We start from the raw sequence: 23,618 nt of genomic DNA, 5'->3' as shown, positions 1-23,618 counted from the left end.
TCAGAACTTACTTGGTACATCTGGGTGTCAGACATATCGAAGACGCATGGAACACGATGCAGAATTTTCAACAGGCAGTTGGGAGAGTAGACTGGAGCTAGGCAGGTAGTCCAGTGTGAAGATTTGAATTTGAGAATCATTTGCCAGCGATGGTGGTGGACATGGAAATGGAAGTAGATTATTAGTAGAGGAGGATGCAGAGAGAAAAGGAGGAAGATAAAATGGGAAACACCTTTAAGGAAAAAGGTTTGGAAGAGGACCAGAAGTCAGATAGTGATAGGAAGAAGCACATGTATGTTCTTTGTCTAACAGAATGTTAGATAATTAAGTCATGTTTGAGTGAGTGGTGAATACAGTGCCAGAAAATCCTTCCCTCCTTTAGTATTGTTTTTGAAATATTTTGAAATATTTGAAATATTATAAAGTCGATCTCAAATGGAAGAACTCTTAATAAACATAGAGAACATGAATTCATTTATCTGTCAAAAAGGCTCCAGGACTTCACTTTATAGAAGTGAACTATTAATGAAAGAAGCAATTGTTTCCAAGATGAATTCATATCACAGAATAGTTGTGAATTCTGTGTGTTGGAAATATGTTTCATTTTTAGTTCTTTGTATTTTTTGGTATTAAAAAAAATTTTCCCCCTGAAAATAACATGCTTCTATGCAGTAGATATTTGGCTGTTTAGCAACACATGTGAATTATTGGATCACCTGGGAACAAAATGACTGGCAACATCATTTTGCCTTTTAGGAATTTCTACGCTTGAGTTTTAGGGTATTTGTGGGTTTGTTTGTGTTGTGTTGTGTGAGTAGTAGCTTTGACCAGGGTTGGCAAATTACAGCCGTCTGGCCAAGTTCTATGTAGGACTTTTTTACATGGCCTGTGAACTGAGATTTTTAAAATTTTACTCTTTTTACAGGTTATAAAAAAATAAGAATATGTATAAATGGCCTACAAAGACCAAAATAGTTATTGTCTGGTCCTTTAGAGAAAAAAGGAGGTATTGATCCTTCTTTAGCTTATAAGTTGTACATGAACCAGAAATGTCAGAAGAGCTCAAGTTGTTGCGATTCCAAATGTCTTAGATGTCTTGGGCTTTTTTTAGAGATAGTGACTTACCTGTTGAATCCAGACAAAAGATCTTCAATGGCGATAGTGAACTTGTTTGAAAACTGTCTTGCGTGCCAGTACATCCAGGATAAAAGGACTTCCATACTATGTGGTATCTCAGAAGAGTTCTAGAAAGTGGGTAAGCCTACCCTGGTCCTATTGTGCTTGGTTTATCTCAGGCAGCTTCAGGTTTGTTTTAAAATAAATAAATGTGGATTTGAATCATTTTCTTTGCTGGCCCTTTTTTCTTCCTCAGTGTAAAAGATTAAAATCCTTGAGTGTTAGATTTTAGAAAACTTTGAGTTATACAAATTTTGTTTCTGCAGTGTTTTGTGCTTACCACCTGCTTTTGGTCTTTGTAATGCAATATCATCAGTGTGTTCTCAGTATAAATTTCCTCAGTCTTAAATCCTTAGATCTTTCTATCAGCATGTGTAAGTAGTGAGAAATAAAAGTTCTGAAATTGGAGATGACTGTTAAATGAGACCCTGTCCAATCAGCTGCCAAATAATACTGTCTCAAAAGCAGGTTTGATATTTACATTATGGTTTTCATATTCTGCTCACAGTACTTGTTGATGGTGTCTAACGTCCCCTGGCATTGGATAAATAAAGCCTATTCTTTCCTTTCAACATTTCTGCTATTATTCTCCTTTAAGAACTAATAAGCAGAGGTTAGGTATATTACTAAACTATGATCCTGTCCATTAGGAGAAGCTGGGAGCCTTGATTAGTGTGCCTTATTAACTGATGGTTTCAGTTCCATACTGGTAGTGCTAGAATAATTTGTATAAACCAAGTCGTACAGATTCCTTATTTTAGCACTAAGACTTACAAAGGCTTCTTTTAGCAGCCTTTAATTTTGTACTTATGTATGTGACATAGCCTGTGGCTGTGATAGCTACTGTGAATCTGCAGTTGTTTGGGGATGAAAGGAGGAGGCAGCTGGAAACTCGGTAGCTACATCTAGCTGTCTACCTAGAGAAGGCCTTGATTTCAAGTTTATCTAAACAAGCTCGACTAATCCCAACTATCTAGGGGGATCCACTGTCAAAACAAGCAGCGTGGCCCTGAGGCAAACACAGCTATACAGAAATGAAGGCTGGGGCTTCCAATACTCCGATGACTGCATACTGGAGGCTTTTCTTCCCCCCTGAAAGAGGGTAAGAGAGGTAGAATTTGCATAATGCCTTTTCATTGGAAACTTTTGGAAAGCTGACAGACCTCCAGCTTATAGATCTGTAGCCACAATACAGAGTCTATAGGAGAATCCTTGAATGACCTAACCATATTGAAAGAAAATATAAAAGCGTCCAAGTATAGCCAAGTGAGAGAGGAAAAGAGGCCGATGCATTGTCTAACATCTGCTGTACTTCTCGTTAGTTTTGTTCTTTGCTATTCTGTGTGGACTTTGGAGAAGCCTAAGACAGCCTAACATGAATCCTATAATCTTCCTTCTGAATATTTATGTAGCGTGCCAGTTTCTAAGCTGTCCTTTGCGTTTTCCTACTTCCCCCTCATTTTCATGCTCTCAAATGAGGCCAACATTTCAAAAGCTAAATAAATGTTTGTGAATGTTTATAAAAGATTTGCATAAATTTGTCCGTGTCTGACGGAGATCACTTTTTTCTTATGCCAGTTCTGAAAAAAAATTTTTTTAAAGTTTTGGTGCTTATCTTGACAACAAAGTCCTGCATCCTAGAACAATGATTGCTGATTAAGTGGGCATGCAATTGTGACTGAATAGGCTTTCACGATATGGGTAAAAAGACCTATCATCTGAAGGCTGAATTACAGAATTTAGAAAATGTTATCAGAAGTACATATTTAAATCAGTTTTTTGGTACCATATCATTAGGTAAGACAAAGAGTTCTTACAACTTAAAAGTATAGCCACCCATCGTTCAAAAAATTATCCTGTATAAATTTTAACAATTAGAATGTTTCAGTAACTCAGAATATTACCTTTCCCTCCTACATATGAGCATATTTAAAAATAACCCTTAGACTTGTAGATATTTTTTGGAAACTGTAATAATTCTGCCACTGGCATAGTGGTGTGTATTAATACTGTTACTGGGGTGGTGATTGGAGGGAATTTACTAGCCAGCCCTTTAAAACATCTGAATGCTCAATCATACCTTGAGAAAATATAAATGATATGAAATATGTGTCAAGGCTTAATTATAGGACACACACACGGCGCCCAGACACTTGTGCCACTGATGTGTTTGCTGAATTCATTTATCTTCTAAAATTAGAATGGATTTTTTAGGGCGCAAGGGGAAGTTGTGGGTAGAGGTGCTAATTTAGTTCAGAGATATTCGAAGATTGGCAGGAGAGAGAGGTAACAGCCAGTTCTGTTAGTCCTTTGGTTGTATTGGTTTAGAGGTTTAAGTTGTCATTAAGGCACAAACTAGAGCCACTTCTCTGACACAGTTTTTATCACATCTGCTAGGCTTGTGTCCCAAGAGGAGACGTGGAGAGCAGTGAATTCAGCATGGGCCCATTATCGACTGCTTTTCCGTGTGTTGTAAAAGGAGTGAGACCTCAGGGAGGCTTGGAGCCTCCTCCCGTGTAATGTCCAAGTCAGATTTGAAGGACTGGTGGCAGGAAAGCTTTGGCCTTGGGGTGTGAATTCTAAGAAATAGAGGCACAATTAAGTTTAAAAAATTCAAGGACTTTGAGCTTGATAATGAAAGATTTTTTTCCTAGACTAATGTGAACAGAAAAGATGCCCATCTGTGCACATTTTTGTGTGCATTTAAAATATTTAAAAGCTGACAGCTTTTAATATGCTTACAAAATAGTATTTCTATCAGTGCTCTTTTTTCTTTTCTTTTCTTTTTTTAATAGTATCTTCCTGAGGGCAAGTTGCTTTTTCAGTGCGTTCGTGTTTGCAGTTTTACTGTTGGGACCCTGTTCCTTTGGTGTGTGCTGACTTGTGGCCCCTCTTCCCACTGTTTTTTAGAAACATCGGTAACTTGCAGTTTGGGAAAAAACAGGAATTAAAGTGATTAAGAAAATGAACAAGTAAAAAATATTTTAGAGTAATACTATTGACTGAGTCTGAGCCTCCAAGTGCCAACTGCAAGAGATGGTAACCAAATAATCTGTTCATTTAGGAGGTATTTTGAAACAAGTGTTAAGAATTTTATTGGCATTTAACACTGACCTTATAAATGTAGCTTTCTCATTTGCAACTCCTTTACTGTAAGGTTTAAAATTTTAAACCTTACAGTAAAAGGAAATTTTACAATATAGGATGTTATATAGTATTATAATTATGAAACCACTTTGTTTTAGGTACTTACTTGAAGAAAGGAAGGGATGCAACAGGATAACTGTGTGAAAAGTTTTTGTTAGCACTTGTATTTTTCCTTTGGCCCTCAAAGGTCACGGAGCTTGATACCCAGTTAGAAACAGTTCTAGAGGTGGCTCATCTGCCGTGGTAAGCCTTCCTTTCCACATTTAATTGTCTTTGATAATTTGAACTTTATATTATGCATGTTTATAGAATGTGATGAATTTTTTGTAATTTTATCTTTGAATTACACCCTTGATTTTTAAATATTAGGTATAAATTAATTACCATAATTATAACGTAAGCATGGCTTTAAAATTACAGTTTATAAAAAGGTAAACTAGGACTGAATATTGAATATTTCTGCCAAAGAAAGGAAGCAGACTCTGTAGCATTTGAGCAACTTTGTTAGAAACTTGACCCTGCTTTTATGTTTGGTGTTGAAAGACCTTTCTGTAAAATCCCTTATTCAAAGCTTTTTCTCACTGAAAAAAAAATTTTTTTATGTTTGCTTTTAACCATAACATGGATCTTGGTTTTAATTTGACACTTACAGTGAAGGAGACAAAATTTTTACTTCCTGTTTTCACATTTAGGAAACTTCTGATCAACATTCTTACACTTGATGCTAATTAAGCTTCCAGGAACTTCTGCTTTACCCTTCTTAATCAGAAACATTTAAAACCTTTTTTGCTTTTCCTTGGGAGTTCCTGGTTTTAACTTGGAGTGACTTAAAGTAGAAATTTTGTTACCTTTTTGTGTGTTTGGGTTTTTTATGTGTTCTGTTTTTAAGTTTCAACTTGAGTTTTAAGATCATCAATCAAAGGCTTTGCTTTTAAGTCAGTGGCACTGCTCTCAGTGGCAGGACTCAGAGGGTCAGCATTTCCCTCATGCAATTAAAAAAAAACTTAAGCATAGTATTTTATGAATTTAAGCTGCAAGCTGATCTTTTCATCACATACCTACATTTTGAAATGAACAAGTAGATATAAGAAACACAGGACATTTCTCCTACCAGCTTTCCTCTTTTCTTGCTTTTACTCTCTTTACTTGGACAAGGTAAATTATCAACTGCTCTGTCACCTTTAGGCAAGCCACAAAGAGGCTAATTGTGGCTTTACATATTTTAAAATACATTCATTTATTCACTCTCTTTATTTAAATGTTTTCCCTGCACACGTATTTCCCCTTTGAACTATTGAGAATGTGTCTCATCTCTCAACATTCTGTAACTCCACTGAACACTACAATCAGCCTGCACTTTTATCTTTCACATGGCATTTATTTGTGGAATGGTATGTGTGTCTGTATCTGATTGTCAGTTGTTTTCATCTACCAAATAAAACTACATAATTTTTGTTCATAGGTTTCAGAGAAGCAATGAAAACAGTACTTGACATTGAATGGATGGCTGTTATAAGGGTTCCTATCCCCCTCCCCCAGTTCAGAGTGGATTAGTTGAGTCTTCTCATGATTAAAAACCCCAGCTAACTTCATTGAATTTAGTCTTGAAAGTTTTGCTTCCAGGTAGGACTCTACAATGGATAATATTATAAATTTAGAACTTTACTAGATTTCCAAGAGAATGGCTTAGTGCCAGAACATAATCTACTTTTTCAAGATTGAAGAAAATTCCTTTGATGAGCTTTTTGGCCTGTGAGAATTTGTGTTAGGTAAAAATGAATCCAGAGTACATTGAGGTGAATCTTGGGTTCATTTCTGAATTTCATTTGCAATCATAGCAGTATCATGTGTGTTAATTTCATATTTGGTTCCTACTAAGAAGCTTGGGATCTCCTTCTGAATAGAGCTTTGTGGATATTTCTTTTCTGCTACGCAGTGCAATCTGCTATTTAATATATGCATAACTGAAGGGTTTGTACAACTGCCTTCCCACAGCACGACTTCCCTGCCCCCTCTGCTCCTGTTCCTCCTACATGAAGTATCATATATTTTGTTAGAAAGAAAAGCCCTTTTGGAAATTGCCTATTTCATAAATTGTCTGGTGACACAAAGGGGCTGGATGCTGTATTCTTGTCTCATTTATTTTGAAAACTTTGCTACTGAACTCACCTTAATCAATGAGCTCAGTGTTGTCTCCAATAAGTTATGTGTTGGATATATTGATTGGGAGGGATTTTAGAAAACCCGTCTGGGGTTTATAATGTCAGCAGTGTTTTGATTATGAAAAGAGTTGGAACCTGGGGACATGGAACCAGGTGGCGAATGTCCTAAAGCCAGTGGTGACATGGTGGACTGGTTCCCTCCTGGGATCTAGTTCATGCCCTGCACTTTAACTGTTGTGACTGGCTACTATAGATTCACTTTTTTGCTCATTAAAATGTTAAAAAATCAAACTGTACATAAAAAGATTGTGCAAATATAAACATGGGAATTGATCTGGAGAGCAGGCACAAAATCCTCCCCACCCCCTGCCTTAGCAATGAGGTCATTTACATTTCATCAGCTGTGCTGCATCTCTGAGATCCCATTTGTGTGGCAGTAGTTGAAGTTGTACTGAGGCTGGTTGTCTTCGTGGAGAAGCAAACAGGAAAATTGCTAGTACAATGAAAGTTCCCTAGCCAGAGTTAAAAAAGGGTGTTATGACTGTTCCCCAGGAAAAGTTAATATTGAGAGACTCTGGGACACTCTGCCATAAACCAGAAAGCTCCAAACAGATTTAAATCAAGAGTTTGGAAACTCGGGCTGGGGATTTAGCTCAGTGGCATAAGCACCTGCCTTGCAAGCAGGCGGTTGTGAGTTCGATCCCTGGTACTGATAAAAAGGAAAAAGACCAAAAAAAAAAAAAAAAAAAAAAAAGTTTAGAAGCTCTCTCCCTTGAAGAATGGTCTTGTGTTTTCCCTCTGACAGAGGATAAAAACTTGAATATTTGTATACGAAGAAAGTATCACTATTAGAAGATTGGTTTATTTTAGCACATTTTATTTACACAGAACATTGCTTTTTTTCTTCATCATCTTCTTAGCTGTTTTCCCCCCAAACTTAGTTCAATTCTGATTGAGATCCTGTGTAAATATGCCTAGCACCAAGTAGATGCTCATTTTTGTTTTCCTGTGACAGCACACTACCATCTTGTTTGACTTAAGTTGGAATATGAAGCTCTTGCAATGTCACAAAGATGAAGAAACATATTGTCATGTACAAACATGTGCATGCATTTGCCTTTAAGGCCCCTTCCCCACCCCATCGCTTAATTAGACTCATCATTTCCTTCTTGGGTAAAAGGGAAAGCCCGTGGGAAGTGAGTTAACATTGAATCTATGTTGGATATTTTGGTATTCTGATATTATCTGACAGACAAGTTCAAGGTTGGTTATTACTCTTGACATTAGAAAGTGGTAAGTAGTTTCTATCTTGTAGTGAGTAATAAGTTGGGTATATTAGATTCCTTTGACTCTGCTGCAGAGCACAATGCTTCCTTGTAGCCATGGGGGTTCTTTCTTGCAAAAATCTTTGAGGCCTTTTGCCAGTGCAACTCCAGCATAGAGTAGAGAAGTGCTTTCTGCACCTGAAACTTTTGAGGGGTAAAAGATAACTGTCTTTGTAGCTGATATTGGCAATGAGTGAACACTTGGTACTGAGTTTTAAAGAATACTTGGTACATATACTGAAGTTAAGAGGTTCTTTATGATGTTATTTGAAACTTGAAATAGAAGGATTTAGGGCAGGGGAAGGATGGAAGTCATATGACTTTGATGTATGTGGATTGTAGTATGTATTACAATTAAAACTATAGATGTTAAAAATGAATGTTTTATGTTATCTGTTTTTCAGTATCTGCCTAATAATATTATGCCCTGAGAATTGCTCTTGATTCTCTATTAGTTATTGCAGTGTATTTAAACAATTGACTTAAAAACCTCCTCTTCCCTCTCTTGCCCTCTGTCCATAAATATATGTGTGTGTATATGTGTGTGGGTGTGTGTGCGCACACATGTGACATTATAAATTAACTAATTTATAAGCGATGCCTGTGAGAATATGCTGAGGTATTCTTGTTCACTCTTTTTCATTTTTTACTTTCCTATTCATTACTCTTTTGTGACATGCCTTAACAGTGCTGTGATATATGTACTACCAGTCTAAGATGATATTAAAAATAGGATATGCTCAATTGAATTATGTAGGCAGAACATGCTCTGGCAGGCAAGTCAATGTGCTTTCTGCTTCATTGAGTGGGTTATTAGATTGATGTGGTTTATTTCTTGAATGATAGAACTGGTTTTAAAAATAAATGAAGCGAGAAGCATCAATTCAGTTAGCATTGATAATTCATTATTATTGGTTAAAAAAGTGCTACATTTGTAAACTGATCTTTAATTTATCACTTGGATTAGGATTTGCAATGGGCAAGTTTGTTTTAATTTAAACCAGCTTCTCAGGAATTGAAAAATGTGTTCTTCATTTTCTCTTAAAAGTTGAGATTTTAAATAGTTAAAAGGCAAATCAAATACGTGAAAGGCATACTTTGAAAATTTATGACATTGGTCTATGAACTTATAAGCACCAACTGTGCACTATGCAAGCCTGCAGTTAAATTAAGTCACACTAAAGAGAACTCTGTGGAAGAAGTAGTAATTACTTGTATCTGTGATTAGCTCTGTTGATATATGCAGTATATGTGGAATGTGTCTGTTAGGGAGAGTCCCGCATGACTATATCTTGAATCTTGTGCCAGTGTTTATTGTTGTCTTATTGTAAGAAAAGTGTCTTTATGAATAAGTCTTTGAGATGCAACTCCCATTTTTTGTACCCCCTCTTGAATAATTGTCCTTGGTTTTATGGACCTCTTTGTTTGTGCAAATGATATTTAAGCTGATAGTTTGCTTTGAATTTTCATAAATTATAAGCAGGTAAGTACGTCCAATTATAATAGTGATATTTAACTAAAAATAGTACTTACTTACAATGGTTACCATTTGATTCCAAAATCAAGTTATGCCAGAAATGGCAATGTTTTTTAATAAAGTGAGTAAATAAAGTTTACAACTCTAAAGATGTAGTTGACAGTGTTCAGGGACAATTATCTTCAAGTTGGCTTTTTATTCTGCTATGATTTGGCCTATTGATGTTAGGAAGCGCTGTCTAATCCCGGCCCCCTCTGTTCCTAGGTAACAGGCAAAAACAGTGCCAGCAACAGCGGCCCTGCCAGGCCAAACCCATGTGGCTCGGTGTTATTCACTCTGATCCATATGGTCAGGCTGGAGATGGTCCCTGGAGGGGTGTTAACACTCAGCAACCCAACCGCCTCCCTCCCTTCAGAGCTTTCCTGCATGGCTCCTGCTGCTTGCCCATGTGTGATTCTTGATTAATTTTTCATTTTTAATGAAGTTTGATCATGTTTATTATTTCTCATGATTGACTGCCTGGTACTCCTCCCATGTAATTGATAAAGCCCATATTTCTTCATCTGTCTCCTTTTTCTTCAGGGTAAAGTTGCTAGATTGTGTGCTGTGCTTAATGTTAGATTTATTGGTCCCATTAGATGTATAAATTATCTCTCTTTCTCTCCACAGGAAGTTCTACAGACTTTGACCAAGTTTTGTTTCCCCTTCTATGTGGACAGGTAGTGTCAGATTTTCAAACTTTATTAGGAAAAAAAAGTGTCAATAAACCTTCTATAGAAAATAAAAACCATGCCATTCTTAACATTCTGTCTGTTTAACCATGATTTAAAGCACCTATGTTCCAAGGAGAGTTGCAGTATTCTCCTTTCCTGGAGATTTTATTGACACTATCAAAAAGTTTAAAGCTTAGAGCTTTGTATTGGTTAGTTTGTGAGACATATTTTGTAAGGCTTTAAATTTTTGATTTTGGTTGTCAGACTTAAACTATGATTAAGAATGGTTGGTATTTAATTCAGCACTGTTTTAATTTTTATTTAAATAAATATTCGGCTCAAACAATATTACATGTCTCCATTGTGTTATGATTATAGCATAGACTGTTTTTCTTAAACTTCAACTTAAAATTTCAATCAATATAGGCTTATCTTTTAAGTATTTAAAGATACTGAGTTATTTAAAAGGCTTGTTGCTAAATTGTATTTTGCATTTTGTTTAGGTGGCTAAGAATGATGACATCTCTGGGGAAATGAACATTTTCCATAGGTTTCTAGATGTAAGAAATACACAACCATCTAAACATTTCCTTAGTATTTGTTATGATAAACTGTTTCTTGAAGAAGTACAAATATAAGGACATCAAAGTAACTAAAATAATTTGAAGTTTTCCCCCCTTGTTTTAAAATAAGCCATAAAAAAGAGCTTTTCCTTTAATTTATAAGGCTATAATTTACTGATTATGCTAATAAAGTGATACTATAGTGATCTGTATCTAATTTTCAAGAAATATCCACTGTCTTTTTCATTATATTTAAAGCATTATTTATTAGTCATTCATTTGTCCACATGATTGTTGCATCTTTTCAATTTTTGTGGAAAATTGAACTGAGATTGTACACATATTATTTAATAATATTTTTCTTTTAGTGACAGAGGTTTTAGAAAATAACCATTGTTATTAAATTCTATAGTATGTTCCAAGCAGCTGTAAAACGTGTTCACTTTCAGGAAAGTTCTATTATGTATTTTAATATACCCAATCAAGGCAGGGTCTGAAAGACTTTAGAGATTTGGAGTATATTTGGGTAGTATGCTCTTCAGATCTTTTCTAGACTTTGTAGTCCTGGTTTGTTTGGCATAAACCTAACACTGGTGTGAGGTGAGAATTGGTAGGTAAAGGAGTTTAAGGGAATACTCAAAAAGCAACTTTGGAATGTTGCTAATCATTTGTAATCATTGCTTTCTTTGGTTATAAGATGTTTTTTTTTAAGCCAATCAACCATTATAGTCTTTCTAGACATAGTTCTTTTTAACCATGGTACCAGAAACAAGTTGATGCTCAAAACAAAATAGGCTTAATTTCAAGAGAGTCATACTTTATAATAAGTATTCTCTTTTCTTTATTCTATTTTTTTTCTAGAAATAGCAGGAAGGTAGGATTTTGTATAGAAATATTTAAGCAAACCACATTTATATGCATGAATTAGTGATTCATGAGATCTCTTGCAGCCATTTATAAAAAAGTATTACAAATTATGGCCAGGGCATATTTATATGTAGTAATAAAGCAGAAGTGTTTTAAAAAATGTACTTAGGTGTTCAGCAAAGGAAAATAAGAATACATTTTTGTATGACTTCTTGTTAAAGTGGTGATTTGATTTGGATAGGTGTTCCTTAGTTGACTTTATAAACTAATACTATTATAAGACATGCACGATGCAATTTAATCTCTGCCCTGGCCCAACACACATGCACATACCAAATACACTTTCTCTCTCATTTATACCACACACCCCTCTACTTACTTTCCTGTTTGAATGATTGCATTCTAAAATGGAAGAAAAACAGGATCCTTTGAGTGATAATTCTAAAATATATTTTGTTAGCAATAATGGTGGGTGCTTTTTCATTATTGCAGAAATTTTTTCTTCTAAAACACATTTCACTGATTTACTATCCTTTAATCTTATTCCTCATATTATTTTCACAAAATAACTTAGGAATAGAAGTGACCATAGATATATTTTAATCCCTACCATATGACCCTTCACAGATATATTTTAATCCCTGCCATATACAGTAGTTCTTCTTTACCTTGTATTACATTACATACTGGCCCTATGTCTATTAATTAAAAAAAAAACACTTTATTTTGGAGACTCTTCTATTCTGTTTTTCCCATCTCTAACTATGTTATACTTTAAGGCAGAAGAAATAATTAAAACGAAGTTCATTTACAAATATACGAAAGTCTTAATCTCATAATGTTAATCTGGAGTTAGCACTGTTAAATGTCCAGATTGTGAGGTTCACAAAGTTCCCCAGGTATGTTTGATATTGTTTGACTTAGAAAATATACCAGCATGGGAGATGAGCAGTGCCCCAGGTGATTATGTTCAAAACAGAAAGCTTCCCAATCTTTTCAGTGTCTGTGCTTTTCTACCCTAAGGAACAGTAATACAACTTTCTGATATTTCTAGCCTGTATCAAGAGTTGGATTTTCACAGTCATCATGAAATCACCCGTTAACATTGACATCTTGCTGTCTGTTGTGTTGTTTTAAGATTTTTCTTTTGGAATCCAGGATGTATGAAAATAATAAGCTGGTAGCTCTTCAAAAGAAAGTGCTTTCTCATGTATTATATCACTTTATCATCCTATCCTAAGACAAAAACAAATACCATTATTTTCATGTGAAATAATGTAAACTGCCAGGAAGTTGTGACTTGCCCAAGTTCCTTTTAGGTTATAGCTCATCTTAGATTTTCATCTCCCAAATGAACACATTTTTCAGGAGATCGCCCTATAGGGAAGAGTAGTCACTAGCAATAGAGGGAGGAAAGGAAGGAAATTAGCACCTGAGCTCCTGATTAATTCTAGTCTGAATGCTGGGCACTATCTCATTGTCTCCTATTCCCAGCAGTTCTAGGAGATAGTAGTGGTACTTTTTCCCCAGCAGAGCAAAGGATGGTTCAGGATTTGCAGTATAAGGCAGTGGTCTCACACTTGGAGCCCTGCCTTCTATGTGTTTCCTAGTCTAAACCAAAAGTGTTATAAAGGCATCTTAAACAATAATTGAAAGGCTGGGAAGGTTAGAATGAAAGAAACGGTCAGAGAAAACTTGTCACGGTAGGTGAGATTCGTGTTGAGTCTGCCAGGCCAGCACGGAGTGGGTAAGTGGAAGGGGGAACCTAACACCCCATATGCTCTGCAGAGCCAAGCAGAGGAGAAGCCCTGAGTGAGCCTGGAGATGTTCAGCCAGAGCAGATGGAGCATGCTGGGAAGAGGGTGACGTGTGCTGCAAGAGCTTGGGCTCTGGCCACAGGAGGCCTTGTAAGTGTGTGGGAGCAGGACTGGAGGATTTTAAAGCTGAGATTCATCTGGTTCAAGCATCCCATTCTACAGAAGGGAAGCCAAGATTGGGAGAGAGAAATCACAACTATGTCATCACAGAGCTGGGAAAGGAACAGGTGCTCATTCCCAGTCCAGAGTTACTGCTGCCCCTCAGTGTCCTTGAAGCTCTTGTTGGAGAACAGTGAAGATTCACTGTTGAGTTCCCTGCATTGCTCTCAGAAACTTCTCACTATTATTGATGAAAGCAGTCTCTTAAAGTAAATAAATAAATAAATAAATAAAAAGCTTGTCCTGATTTATATTGTAGTTTCTACTTGCTTGTACTTGACAGTTGACATCCAGCTTTGGTTAGTCAAAACACTCAAGAGGTGAACTGGACAGTGGAAAAGCTATTCCTTTCACATTGGTGCTTAGCCTCTTTCAGAACCCAGAAACCAGCTACCACTCAGCTATGCTTTGTTTACTTGTGTCCACATATGACAGGACATCATCTTTGCAAGGGCAGAAGCATCATTTAATGGTTTAGAATGTAACCGCCAGTGCAAATACGGTTCAGATGTTACTTTCCAGGGTCTTATGCATCTGTTATGTGTGAGACATTGTACTGTGTTATTTCTTGCCCTAAAAAGCCTCATATTTGCAAGGTTATCATTATCAAGTTGCCAAATATAGGAGCTGAGGCTCAGATAGGCCAGTAATGTGCCCAAGGTCCCAGTCCTGTTGACTGGTAGAATGTTTTCAGAACTCTTCATTTGCCCGATCTCCAAATCCATCATACTTTTTCTCTTACACCATGCTCCCTCCATCAAATGCATTACGGAGTAAAGTAATCAAACAGCTTTTATTTCAAAAGCAATATGCATTCATTTAGAAAGTAGAAAATTCAGTTAACTGAAGAAAATGAACCATACCCTGATGAAACATGGTTAGCAAATCAGTGTATATCTTCCTGGACCTTGGTTGTTTCTGCCTCCAAATTTTTCGCCTGCTGTACTTTTCAATATCCACCCTGCTCTACTTTTCAAACTGGAATCTGTTTGGCCTATTTTAGCTCCATAGTTTAACTTACACTATGAGTCTGACTGTGCCCTGTGTTTATCTTGACAGCATTAGAAAACCTCTAAAACAGTTGTATCTTATTGGACTGTTGATTTGGATGCTACCTCTGATTTGTCTGTGCTGTGAGATAAGTGGCTTCTGCCCTAAGAGCCTTCATTTCTTCATCACCAAAATGGAAGAAGTGGATGATCTCTCTACTGTTCCTCTGTATTTTTTTTTGATATGTTTTAATTCTATAGTTACTTGCATTTACTTTGTCAGGCTCACCTAGGAAAGGCATGGTGTGTTCCTCAAGCAGTTAAGTGTTGCCTTTATCTAGCACTGGGACCAGCTTTTGGTCCTAAATCAGTTTGGGTGGGTGTCATTCTTACCATTTGGATCTTTGACCAAGGAAGGTAAGAAACTTGAAGCTTAGACAGCTGGAATCTGTGCTTGTGGAAGGAAGCTTTGAGGCACATAAAGCTACAAGGTAGGAGCTGGGGTGGCTTAAGAGAGCTTGATTGCTGCTCACCACTTCACATGCCTGAAGGAAAGAGTAGCTTCACGTCGATAGCGCAACAGGTAATTATAAGGGAGTACAGTTAATAGGTGGTGGCAAAATGCTTTGTGTTCCACTTCTTGAATTTTAGAATTGTGTAACAAATCATTTTTGTGTACTTGTAATCTGCTATTCAAATACATGTTATTTCTAATCCTCAAAACCATCCTGCAAAGTAGTGGTTACTCTGATTTTTTTTTTTTAACTTTTTATTGGTACCAGGGATCGAACTCATGACCACTTGCTTGCAAGGCAGGTGCTTATGCTGCTGAGCTAAATCCCCAGCCCCTACTCTGATTGTTCTACAGATGAAGTCAGAAAGTATAATAACTTGTCTAGGTTCACATAGATAGTCAGTGGCGTATCAGGGATTTGGATGTCAATTCCACGTCTTAATGTTTTGTCTTCTTTCCTGCATCATTAACCTCTGCTTCTGTTGAAACATTCCCAACATTTTAAAAACAAGTGCTGATGTTCCTCCAGTCTAAAAATAATACCTACCTTTGACTCTTCTTTCCCAGTCAGTTACTGTTGGGTTCTCTGCTTTTTGGAAGAGTCATCTTCACACTTGAGTTTATTCCTCAGACCTCTTCAGTCTGTCTTTTGCGTTCATCATTCAGCTAGAGTTGTTCCTCTCAAGGTCATCGGAAACTTCCATATTGTTCAATGTAGTGGACATATTTTCTCTTCTCTTCTTGATGCATCAGTACAGTTGGCTTTTCTTTTCTGTTCTGCCCTGTGGTTCTCCTCTTTTTTCTTCAATGATCTGTCTTTTTTTTTGGTACTGAGGATCGAACTCACAACCATGTGCTTGCAAGGCAGACGCTTATGCCACTGAGCTAAATCCCCAGTCCTAATGGTCTGTCTTCTACTTATCCTCTCAACTGATGTTTCTATGAATGCATCTTGGATGTTCTTCTTTTTCTCTGTGCTCGCTCCCTAATCTCATCTTTATCATGGTATTAAATGCCATCTGTGTGTAGATGACTTCCAAATTTATATATCCAAGCCAAACATTTCTTCTGATTTCCTAACTAGTATGTTCTGTTGTATACTTGACATTTCTATTTAGATGATTTACAGCCTTCTCAGACTTAACCTATCTCAAATGGGATCTCCTCCCAAACTCTTTAGTCTTTCCTGTTATCAAATGATGATATTTTTCCTTTTGCTTCCTAAGTCTCCATTTGCAAGCCTCTCATTCATACGTGCTGTCTGTAACTTGATTTATCTAACCCCTCTCCATCTCTACTCTCCCTGCATGAGTTAAGCCACTATTCATTCTTACCTGACTTACTACCTGCAGTAACCTCCTGAATGTTTCCTCTGCTTTTACTTTCCAGGCCGTTCTCCACATAGCGGTCAAATCACATTTCAAAACTGTAAACAAGACCTTTTCTCTTGATTAAGTCCATTGAGCAACTTTTTATTAAAGCCCTTCCTTCAGATTTTAATTCTTCACCATGACCTATGAGGCACTCTGCATGTTCTGGAGCTGACTTTATGTGGCATCTTCTTATGTTGCTGCTGTGTGTCTCCTGTGCGATAGCTATCCTGGTGGGCTTTTAGTTCCCTGAACACAGTCGCTCTTTCCAGTCCCTGTGACCCTTGTTCAGCTCTTTCCTCTGCCTGAATCACCCCATTCCTTGAGTGGCTGCTTCATTGTATCCTTTAGGTCATTACATCATCCTTGAGAAGCTTGCTGCTAGTTGCATGATTCTTTCCTCCTGTGCCATTTTCTTCTGTCTTTGATGCATCTTCACTTTCATAATACATTCTCAAACTGTATGCATTTTTTTGTTTGTTTTTGTTTTGGTAACACTTGTTTTTTGTCCCTTTCTAGATAGTAAGCTGGATATAGACAGGGCTCTGTTTTTATTTTCAGTGTTGTATATCCAGCATTTGCTACAGTGCCCAGTATAATTGTAGCTCATTGTTCAAAATGGTTAAATGAGCTTAAACTGAGACTAATATGTAAAATCTCATTTGTTATCAGAAGAAATTCAAGATTAAGCAAAACGTTGCTGGAGAAGCTATGCGGGGCTGACAGGCATTTAAAAGATATCACCATGATCTTGGTTTGAATAAGGTCTTAATTTGAGTAGTTACTGCGTTTCTCTCATTTTCCATGTTCACGTAGGCATGGCAAGCATATCTCAGGCTTGTCCTGACCCTGGTCTGTAATAACCCTAGGTTTATTTCTGGATGTACTTAAACATAGTTTTTCTTGCTTAGTGGGAGGTATGATCTGCTTGCTAAGACCAACTATTTGTAGTCTTCACATATTTGAAGTTTCTTACTGAGGTGAAACTCCTCAGGGAGGGTTTTATTATGTTCAGTGAGATATGGAGAGCACCTTAAACCAGAAGTTGGCTTGAATTTTTTTCCTACTCTTGATTAGTTTGGAAAATAAAACCAAACACTAAGTCTCAATTTTCTCATCTATAAAATAGACTAGGAGGAGATGACTTCTGATGTCTCTCTCTGCTCTAATCATTGTGAAATCTCTGATTTAAAAAACCCTACTAATTATTTCTGTCTGTCTGTCTGTCTGTCTCTCCCTTCTTTGTCTCCCAAGAAAGATACTTAGTTTCTCTTTTATTAGAGTGTGTTTTTGCTGCATACTAACTGTATTTATCTTGGGGAATTGGTACATACATGCATATCAAATCTTGATCAGCTTTACTCCCCCTCCTCCCTCCTTTCCTCTTCCTCCTTGCCCAGATGCCCTTCTCATATGAGTTTCCTCCCGTTTCCTACATCTCTTTTTTATTTTGGTCTTCAAATTATTTATATTTTTGGCCTTACAGATTGGAGAAAGCATGCAGTATTTAACCTTCTGTGTTTGATTTGCTTAACATTAGGATTTCAAGGTGCATCCGTTTCTTACAAAGGATTCAAATTTATCCAGCTTTATTCTTAGTAGTTCTCCATTGTGTATATATACCACATTTTCTTTATCCACGCATCTGTTGGTGGGCATACAGACTGCTTTCATGATTTGGCTATTGTGAGCAGTGTTGATGTAAACAGGCGTTTGCACGAGTCATGTAGTATGATGTCTTTAACTCTTTCAGGAAGTTGCTGTATCTAGAAAGAGAAAGATACAGCTGGCTCAAATGGAATTTCTATTTTTAGCTTGTTGAGGAATCTCCATACTGATTTCCATGGTAGTTTTATATTCCTACCAACAATGTAAAGGTGTTTCTTTTTCTCCAAAACCTCCCTAGGATCTGCTTTTGTTTTTGTTTGGATTTCTTGATAAAATGGAATTCGTGTTCCTTTGATTTACTTTTTTTTAATGCCCAAAGATGCTGAACATTTTTCATGTATTTATTGATCATTTGTACTTCTTCTGAGAACTATTCATTTCAATTGCCCATTTTTTGATTGGGTCTTTTATGGGTTCTAATATTTTTTAATATTTTCCAGCTATTAGTCCCGAGGAGTAGTTGGCAAAATTTCTCTCTTCACTTTGTTGGCTGTTTTATTTGCTGTGTAAAAGCTTTTTCATTTGATGTGATCCTATTTGTTGATGCTTAGTATTATATTTTGTGGACTCGAGGTTCTGTTTAGGAAGTCTTCTCACCTCTGCCTATGTCTTCGAGACCTTTATTATATTTTTCTTCCAACAGATTTTCTCTATATACACACATACACACACATATAAATTCTTTAATCTATTTTAATTTGATTTTAGTACAGGGTGAGGTATGGCTTTAGATTTATTCTCTTGTATATAGGCAGCCAGTTTTTCCAGCACTATGTGTTGAGGCTGTCTTTTCTCCGACCCATTTTATTGGCCCCTTTCTCAAAAATCAGATGACTGAAAGTTCCAGTGTTGTTTCTGCACACTTGCATTGGTCCGCGGGACTATCGTGCTGGTACCATGCAGTTTTATTACTGTAGTTTTGTAATAGAACTTGGCAACCGGGACTGCAATGTTGCCTGTTTTGTTCTTGTTGCTATTTTGAGTCTCTTCTAGTTCCATATAAATTTTAGAACTTTTTGTTTAGTAAAAAAAGTAAACTTTTTTTTTAGTTAGTAAAAAAATGCTCTTGCTAGTTTGACTGAAATTTCATTAAACCTATCTATTATTTTTGATAATATGGCCATTTTTACATTTTGGTTCTGCCTATCCAAAAATAGAGAATGTCTTTTTCTTTTCTTTTCTTCTTCTTTTTTTTTTTTTTTTTTTGGTACTAGGAATTGAACTCAGGACCTTGTGCTTGCCAGACAGGCGCTTTTGTCACTGAGCTATATCCCAGCCCTTCTATTTTCTAAAGTCCTTCAATTTTTTTTTTTAGAGCACTAGTCTTCATTATGATATTTTCATTTTCTTTGTTAGGTTAATTTTTTAAGTACTGAATCTGTTTAAAAGTGATTATGAATGGGATCATTTTCCTGGTTTCTTTTTCATCATCAGTGTACAAGAAACACTATTGATTTTTGTGTTTAATTTGTATTCTGCCACATGGCTGAATTGATTTATTAGTTCTAAGTCTTCTGGTGGAGGTTTTTGGATCTTTTTAAAGGATCATATCATCTATAAATAAGGATAGTTTGACTTCTTCCTTTCCTTTTTCTTATTTTATGAAAAAAAATTTCATAACAAAATAAGAATAGCAATAGTTAATACACCATGTATCATCATCAAAGTAGTTACTCAATACAAGATACAGACTTAAAAAAATACTCTTACAAAGAAGAAACATAATAGTGCAAAGCTTTCTTTTCAGTGGACTAATAGAAACTAGTAATATAAATGAAATAAATTAGAATATATGTTAAAATATTTTGAAATAGTAGAATAGGTAATTTGGGAAATTATTTGAAGTCCTTATTTATCTTCTATTTTGGTCTTTATTTGTGTGTATTTTAAAAAATTTCTTATGTAAGAGAAATCATGTGATGTGTGGAAAGTCCTTAAACAACTAAAAGTAGAAATTCCTTTTGACCTAGATATCCTCTTTCCATATCTTCCCAAAAGATTTAAAATCATCCTGTTATAGGGCTCTGCAGATACCCTTGTTTATAGAAGTACAGTTTATAATAGCTAGATTGTGGAAATAGCATATCTGTCCATCGACAGGCGAGTGGGTAAGGGAAATGTTTACACATAAGGAAGTACTACTGTGCCATAAAGACAGATTTGAGGCTTGCCACTTGAGTACGTCTTCCCTTCCAATTAAATCCATTTATTTGTTTTTTCTTGTCTGATTGCTCTGGCTAAAATTTCAAGTACTGTATTGTACAGGAATGATTATGGACAGGCTTGTCTTGTGCTTGATGTTAGAGGGAATGCTTTTAATTTTTCCACATGTATTATGATGTTGGCAGTGAGTTTCTCATAAATGGCTTGTGTCAGTTAAAGTTAGACATCTCTAATTCTTGTAGAATTTATAGGTGATAATACTGGAGGCAAACATAGAACCCATATTCTTTAAAAAACATCCTTTTTTCTACTGGTTTTTATAGAAAATACTCAATACTCCCATACACTACCACAGCAAGTCGAGAGAACCTGATAAATTCGTTGGAAATTCAAAACTCTTCTCTTTAACCTCTTTTTGACTGCCCTGACAGACTTTTAATTTATTGGAAATTGCCAAGGAAAATTTCTTTTAGATTCAACTAGTTTTGGGCTTTGATGATTTGTATTTCACTGTTAGGAATTAAAAGTTAATCAACTGAGAATAATAATTGTTGCTGGGTGTGGTGGCTCACGCCTGTAATCCCAGCACTCAGGAGGCTGAGGCAGGAGGATCATTTCGAGTTCGAGACCAGCCTGGGCTACAAAGTGAGCTCAAGGCCAACCTGAACTGCATAGTGAGACCCCGTCTCAAAAAAAAAAAAAAAAAAAAAAAGATCGTCTCTTTCTAAACTCAGGAAAAGAACTTTTCACTTTGCAAACTTGAATCACTTGATACCCAAGGATACCTTTACTAAAGAAAATCACAGAAGAGAAAAACATGGTAGGTTTACTACTTTTACTGTCAAATGCATGCTTTTAGTGTGGATTTTAGTTTTCGTTCAGGAAATGATAGCTTGTCTCTTTTTCCTTAGTTGCTCCTACTAACTAACTGTTGTGCAGCGATAACTGCTTACGCACTGACTCTCAACACATCCTGATGTGCATGGTAGCTTCTCGTTGTTATTCTAGGTGAAGAACCGAGGTCCTCATGGGTTTCAAGTAACTTGAGCAAGTAAGACCCAGTTAGCAGCCACTGACTTGGGCTTTGAACTAACTGTTGTAGATGAGTGATGAATCTTTTTTTGAGCCTACAAGGTAGCTGGATGTTATTTTTCAGCATTTTTAAAGATAGTGAAAAGACAATAGGAACTTAACGACACCACCCAATTACAAGTCAGGTATTTTACTCTACGTCCTTTTCCTAGAAATCCTGTGTATTTTCTTTTCATCTAGTTGTGTCAGAACCTTTTTTGTCTAGGATGTGTCTTAGAGAATATTTTAAGCATTCTAGAAGTGGAATCAAACCCTGAATTAAAATAATGAATAACCATATTTGGTATGATCACATACTAGTATTTCACAAAAACAGAACCTTATTTGTTATCTTAGACTTATGCAGACCTGTTGCTTTAAATGCTTTAATAAAACATGTTTCCCCCCCCCCACTGAGGCTTACTTTCCTCCCCAATCACTTTAATTATGTGAACTAGAATCTTGTTTCTCACACATCTTCAGTTCTCTACCTTGTTAAAATTAATCATATAATCCCCCTTTAAAACATAGTATTAAATCACCATAGTAACACAGTATCCAGGCTTTATAGATAAAACATAACAGCCATAAGAAGGTAGCGTTTGGTGTCCCCTTGACAGCTCTATAACTTTTATAGAAATGTGTTCCTTTTCCTGGCTGTGTAAGGTAGAGGGATAGCATTACTTACACCTGCTTTATTACCACGTTGCTTTTAAATTGCCACCTTGTTTTTGTTCACCTTCCTAGTTAAATAAGGAGAGTGGAACTTTTTTTTTTTCAAATTATTTTCCTGAACTCGCTAACCACTCTCCAAGGGATGGAATTGCTTCCTTAAATATAACTAGGCAAGGTTCCTGACCTTTGTAGTGGGATACCTTGAAAATTCCTTGAATTTTAGTTGTGTTTTTTTTCATGTAAGGGAGTTTTAGAAAATTATCCTATATATGAATCTTAATTTGTATCATATCCAAAGACTCAATAAGAATTCTGCTTTGGAAAAGGGCTGGTAAACCATGATTTTTCATTTCTATTGATAATTTATAATGTAAATTTATAGCATCAACTTAGTATTTTATCAATTAGTAAAATTCAGTATGATATGTACAGTACAATATGTTAATGAATCTGTTTGGACAAATCAGTGTCAAATTTTAAAATATTTTAGAGTTAATTTATTAAAATGTTTAAGTTCTAAAAGAGAACCACGTGTCAAGGTAACTGGTAAATAGACTTAAATCGATTAAGTGGACTTTTTATTACTTTATAAGTTTCTAGATTATTCTGATTAGCAATATACTTTCTAAATTTTTAAGTATTTTCTACTTTACTTTGCTTTTATGTATAGTCCATTTTTTATTGATTCAGGAATTTGTACTTTTAAAATGCTGAAAGTATTGTTTTAATTTCTTAGGATTTTGCAGTGCTTAACATCTTGATACTTCTGTTCTCTAAAGTAGAAATATGTTCCTCATAAATTCAAAAATTATAAAAGACATAAGAACTTAGGGTAGTGACAGCTAGCCTTGTCCCTTTTTCATTCCAGTTTGAATGGCAGGTCTTCCTTTTAGCAGCTATCTGAAGTTGACTGAGCACCCTACCTATCTATTCTGTCCATTTGTACTTTTTCTGTAAAATGGTAGCATCACTGAAACCCCAGGTTGTTGTGCCTGACACATAGTAGACACTTAAGTTTGCAACTGTAATTACTGTAGTTTGTGCACTGCTGGGGCCTTCAGGTGATCATTGTTAGCAGCAAGCTGGTGGCGTGGCCAGCAGAGTTAGGCATGGCTCAGAACCCAGTTAGGATGCTGGGTTGAGCCTCTCAACTCGCCTCATCCATAAAACAAGGTGAATAGAATGCACCTTTCAGGATTGATGGACTGATCAACTGAGCCACTGTAGGGCCTAAACTCAGTAAGGGGAAGGCATGAAAGTGCTGATGATTTGATATTTGGTGACTAGAACAGAGTGGTAGCTTTTTATTTCTTGCTTTTTTTTTTTTTCAAACTAGCTTGCAGTCTGTTCCCTTGAAGTGTGTAATTTTAAGCTCATTTATAAAGAGTTTCACTGAGGGAGGAAATGGTACAGGTTCAACGACTTGTCGTGATTAGATACTTTATCAAGAAATTTACTGCTCCTTCATCTCTCCCTTTGTTCTGTCATTGCTGCAGCCTCACAGTTAGCCAAGTTGGCCAGAATTTCACGTTCGTGCTCACTGACATTGACAGCAAGCAGAGATTTGGGTTCTGCCGCTTATCTTCAGGAGCCAAGAGCTGCTTCTGTATCTTAAGGTAAGGGAGAAGGGCTTCAGCTATTGGCTAGTTCTGCAAAACAATGTCAACGTTTGCGTTATTCTTCTATAATTAAATTTTCCAGCTGTTCTCTTTATTTCCCTATCTGTTCCCCACAAGTCACTGCACTTGGGGAGAAGGACTTC

At 36.2% G+C, this 23,618-nt stretch overlaps 1 protein-coding gene across 11 annotated transcripts in view; it reads left to right on the top strand.

Moving 5' to 3' along the window:
* The window catches only part of Dennd1a (DENN domain containing 1A), a 489,363-nt gene that overhangs the window by 132,817 nt on the left and 332,928 nt on the right, over positions 1-23,618 (top strand). For all 11 annotated transcript variants that reach the window (XM_063227177.1, XM_063227157.1, XM_063227192.1 and 8 more), the window contains 2 exons: positions 9,957-10,006; positions 23,353-23,472. In XM_063227177.1, coding sequence (XP_063083247.1) covers positions 9,957-10,006; positions 23,353-23,472 — 170 coding nt within the window. The remainder of the gene's footprint in view (positions 1-9,956; positions 10,007-23,352; positions 23,473-23,618) is intronic.

Source organism: Cavia porcellus, unplaced genomic scaffold, assembly GCF_034190915.1.
Source record: "Cavia porcellus strain 051 isolate PalLab524CR breed Dunkin Hartley unplaced genomic scaffold, mCavPor4.1 scaffold_1, whole genome shotgun sequence".
Lineage (NCBI taxonomy): Eukaryota > Metazoa > Chordata > Mammalia > Rodentia > Caviidae > Cavia > Cavia porcellus.
The sequence above is the reverse complement of the archived record's forward strand: the minus strand, read 5'-3'. Positions and strand labels throughout refer to the sequence as shown.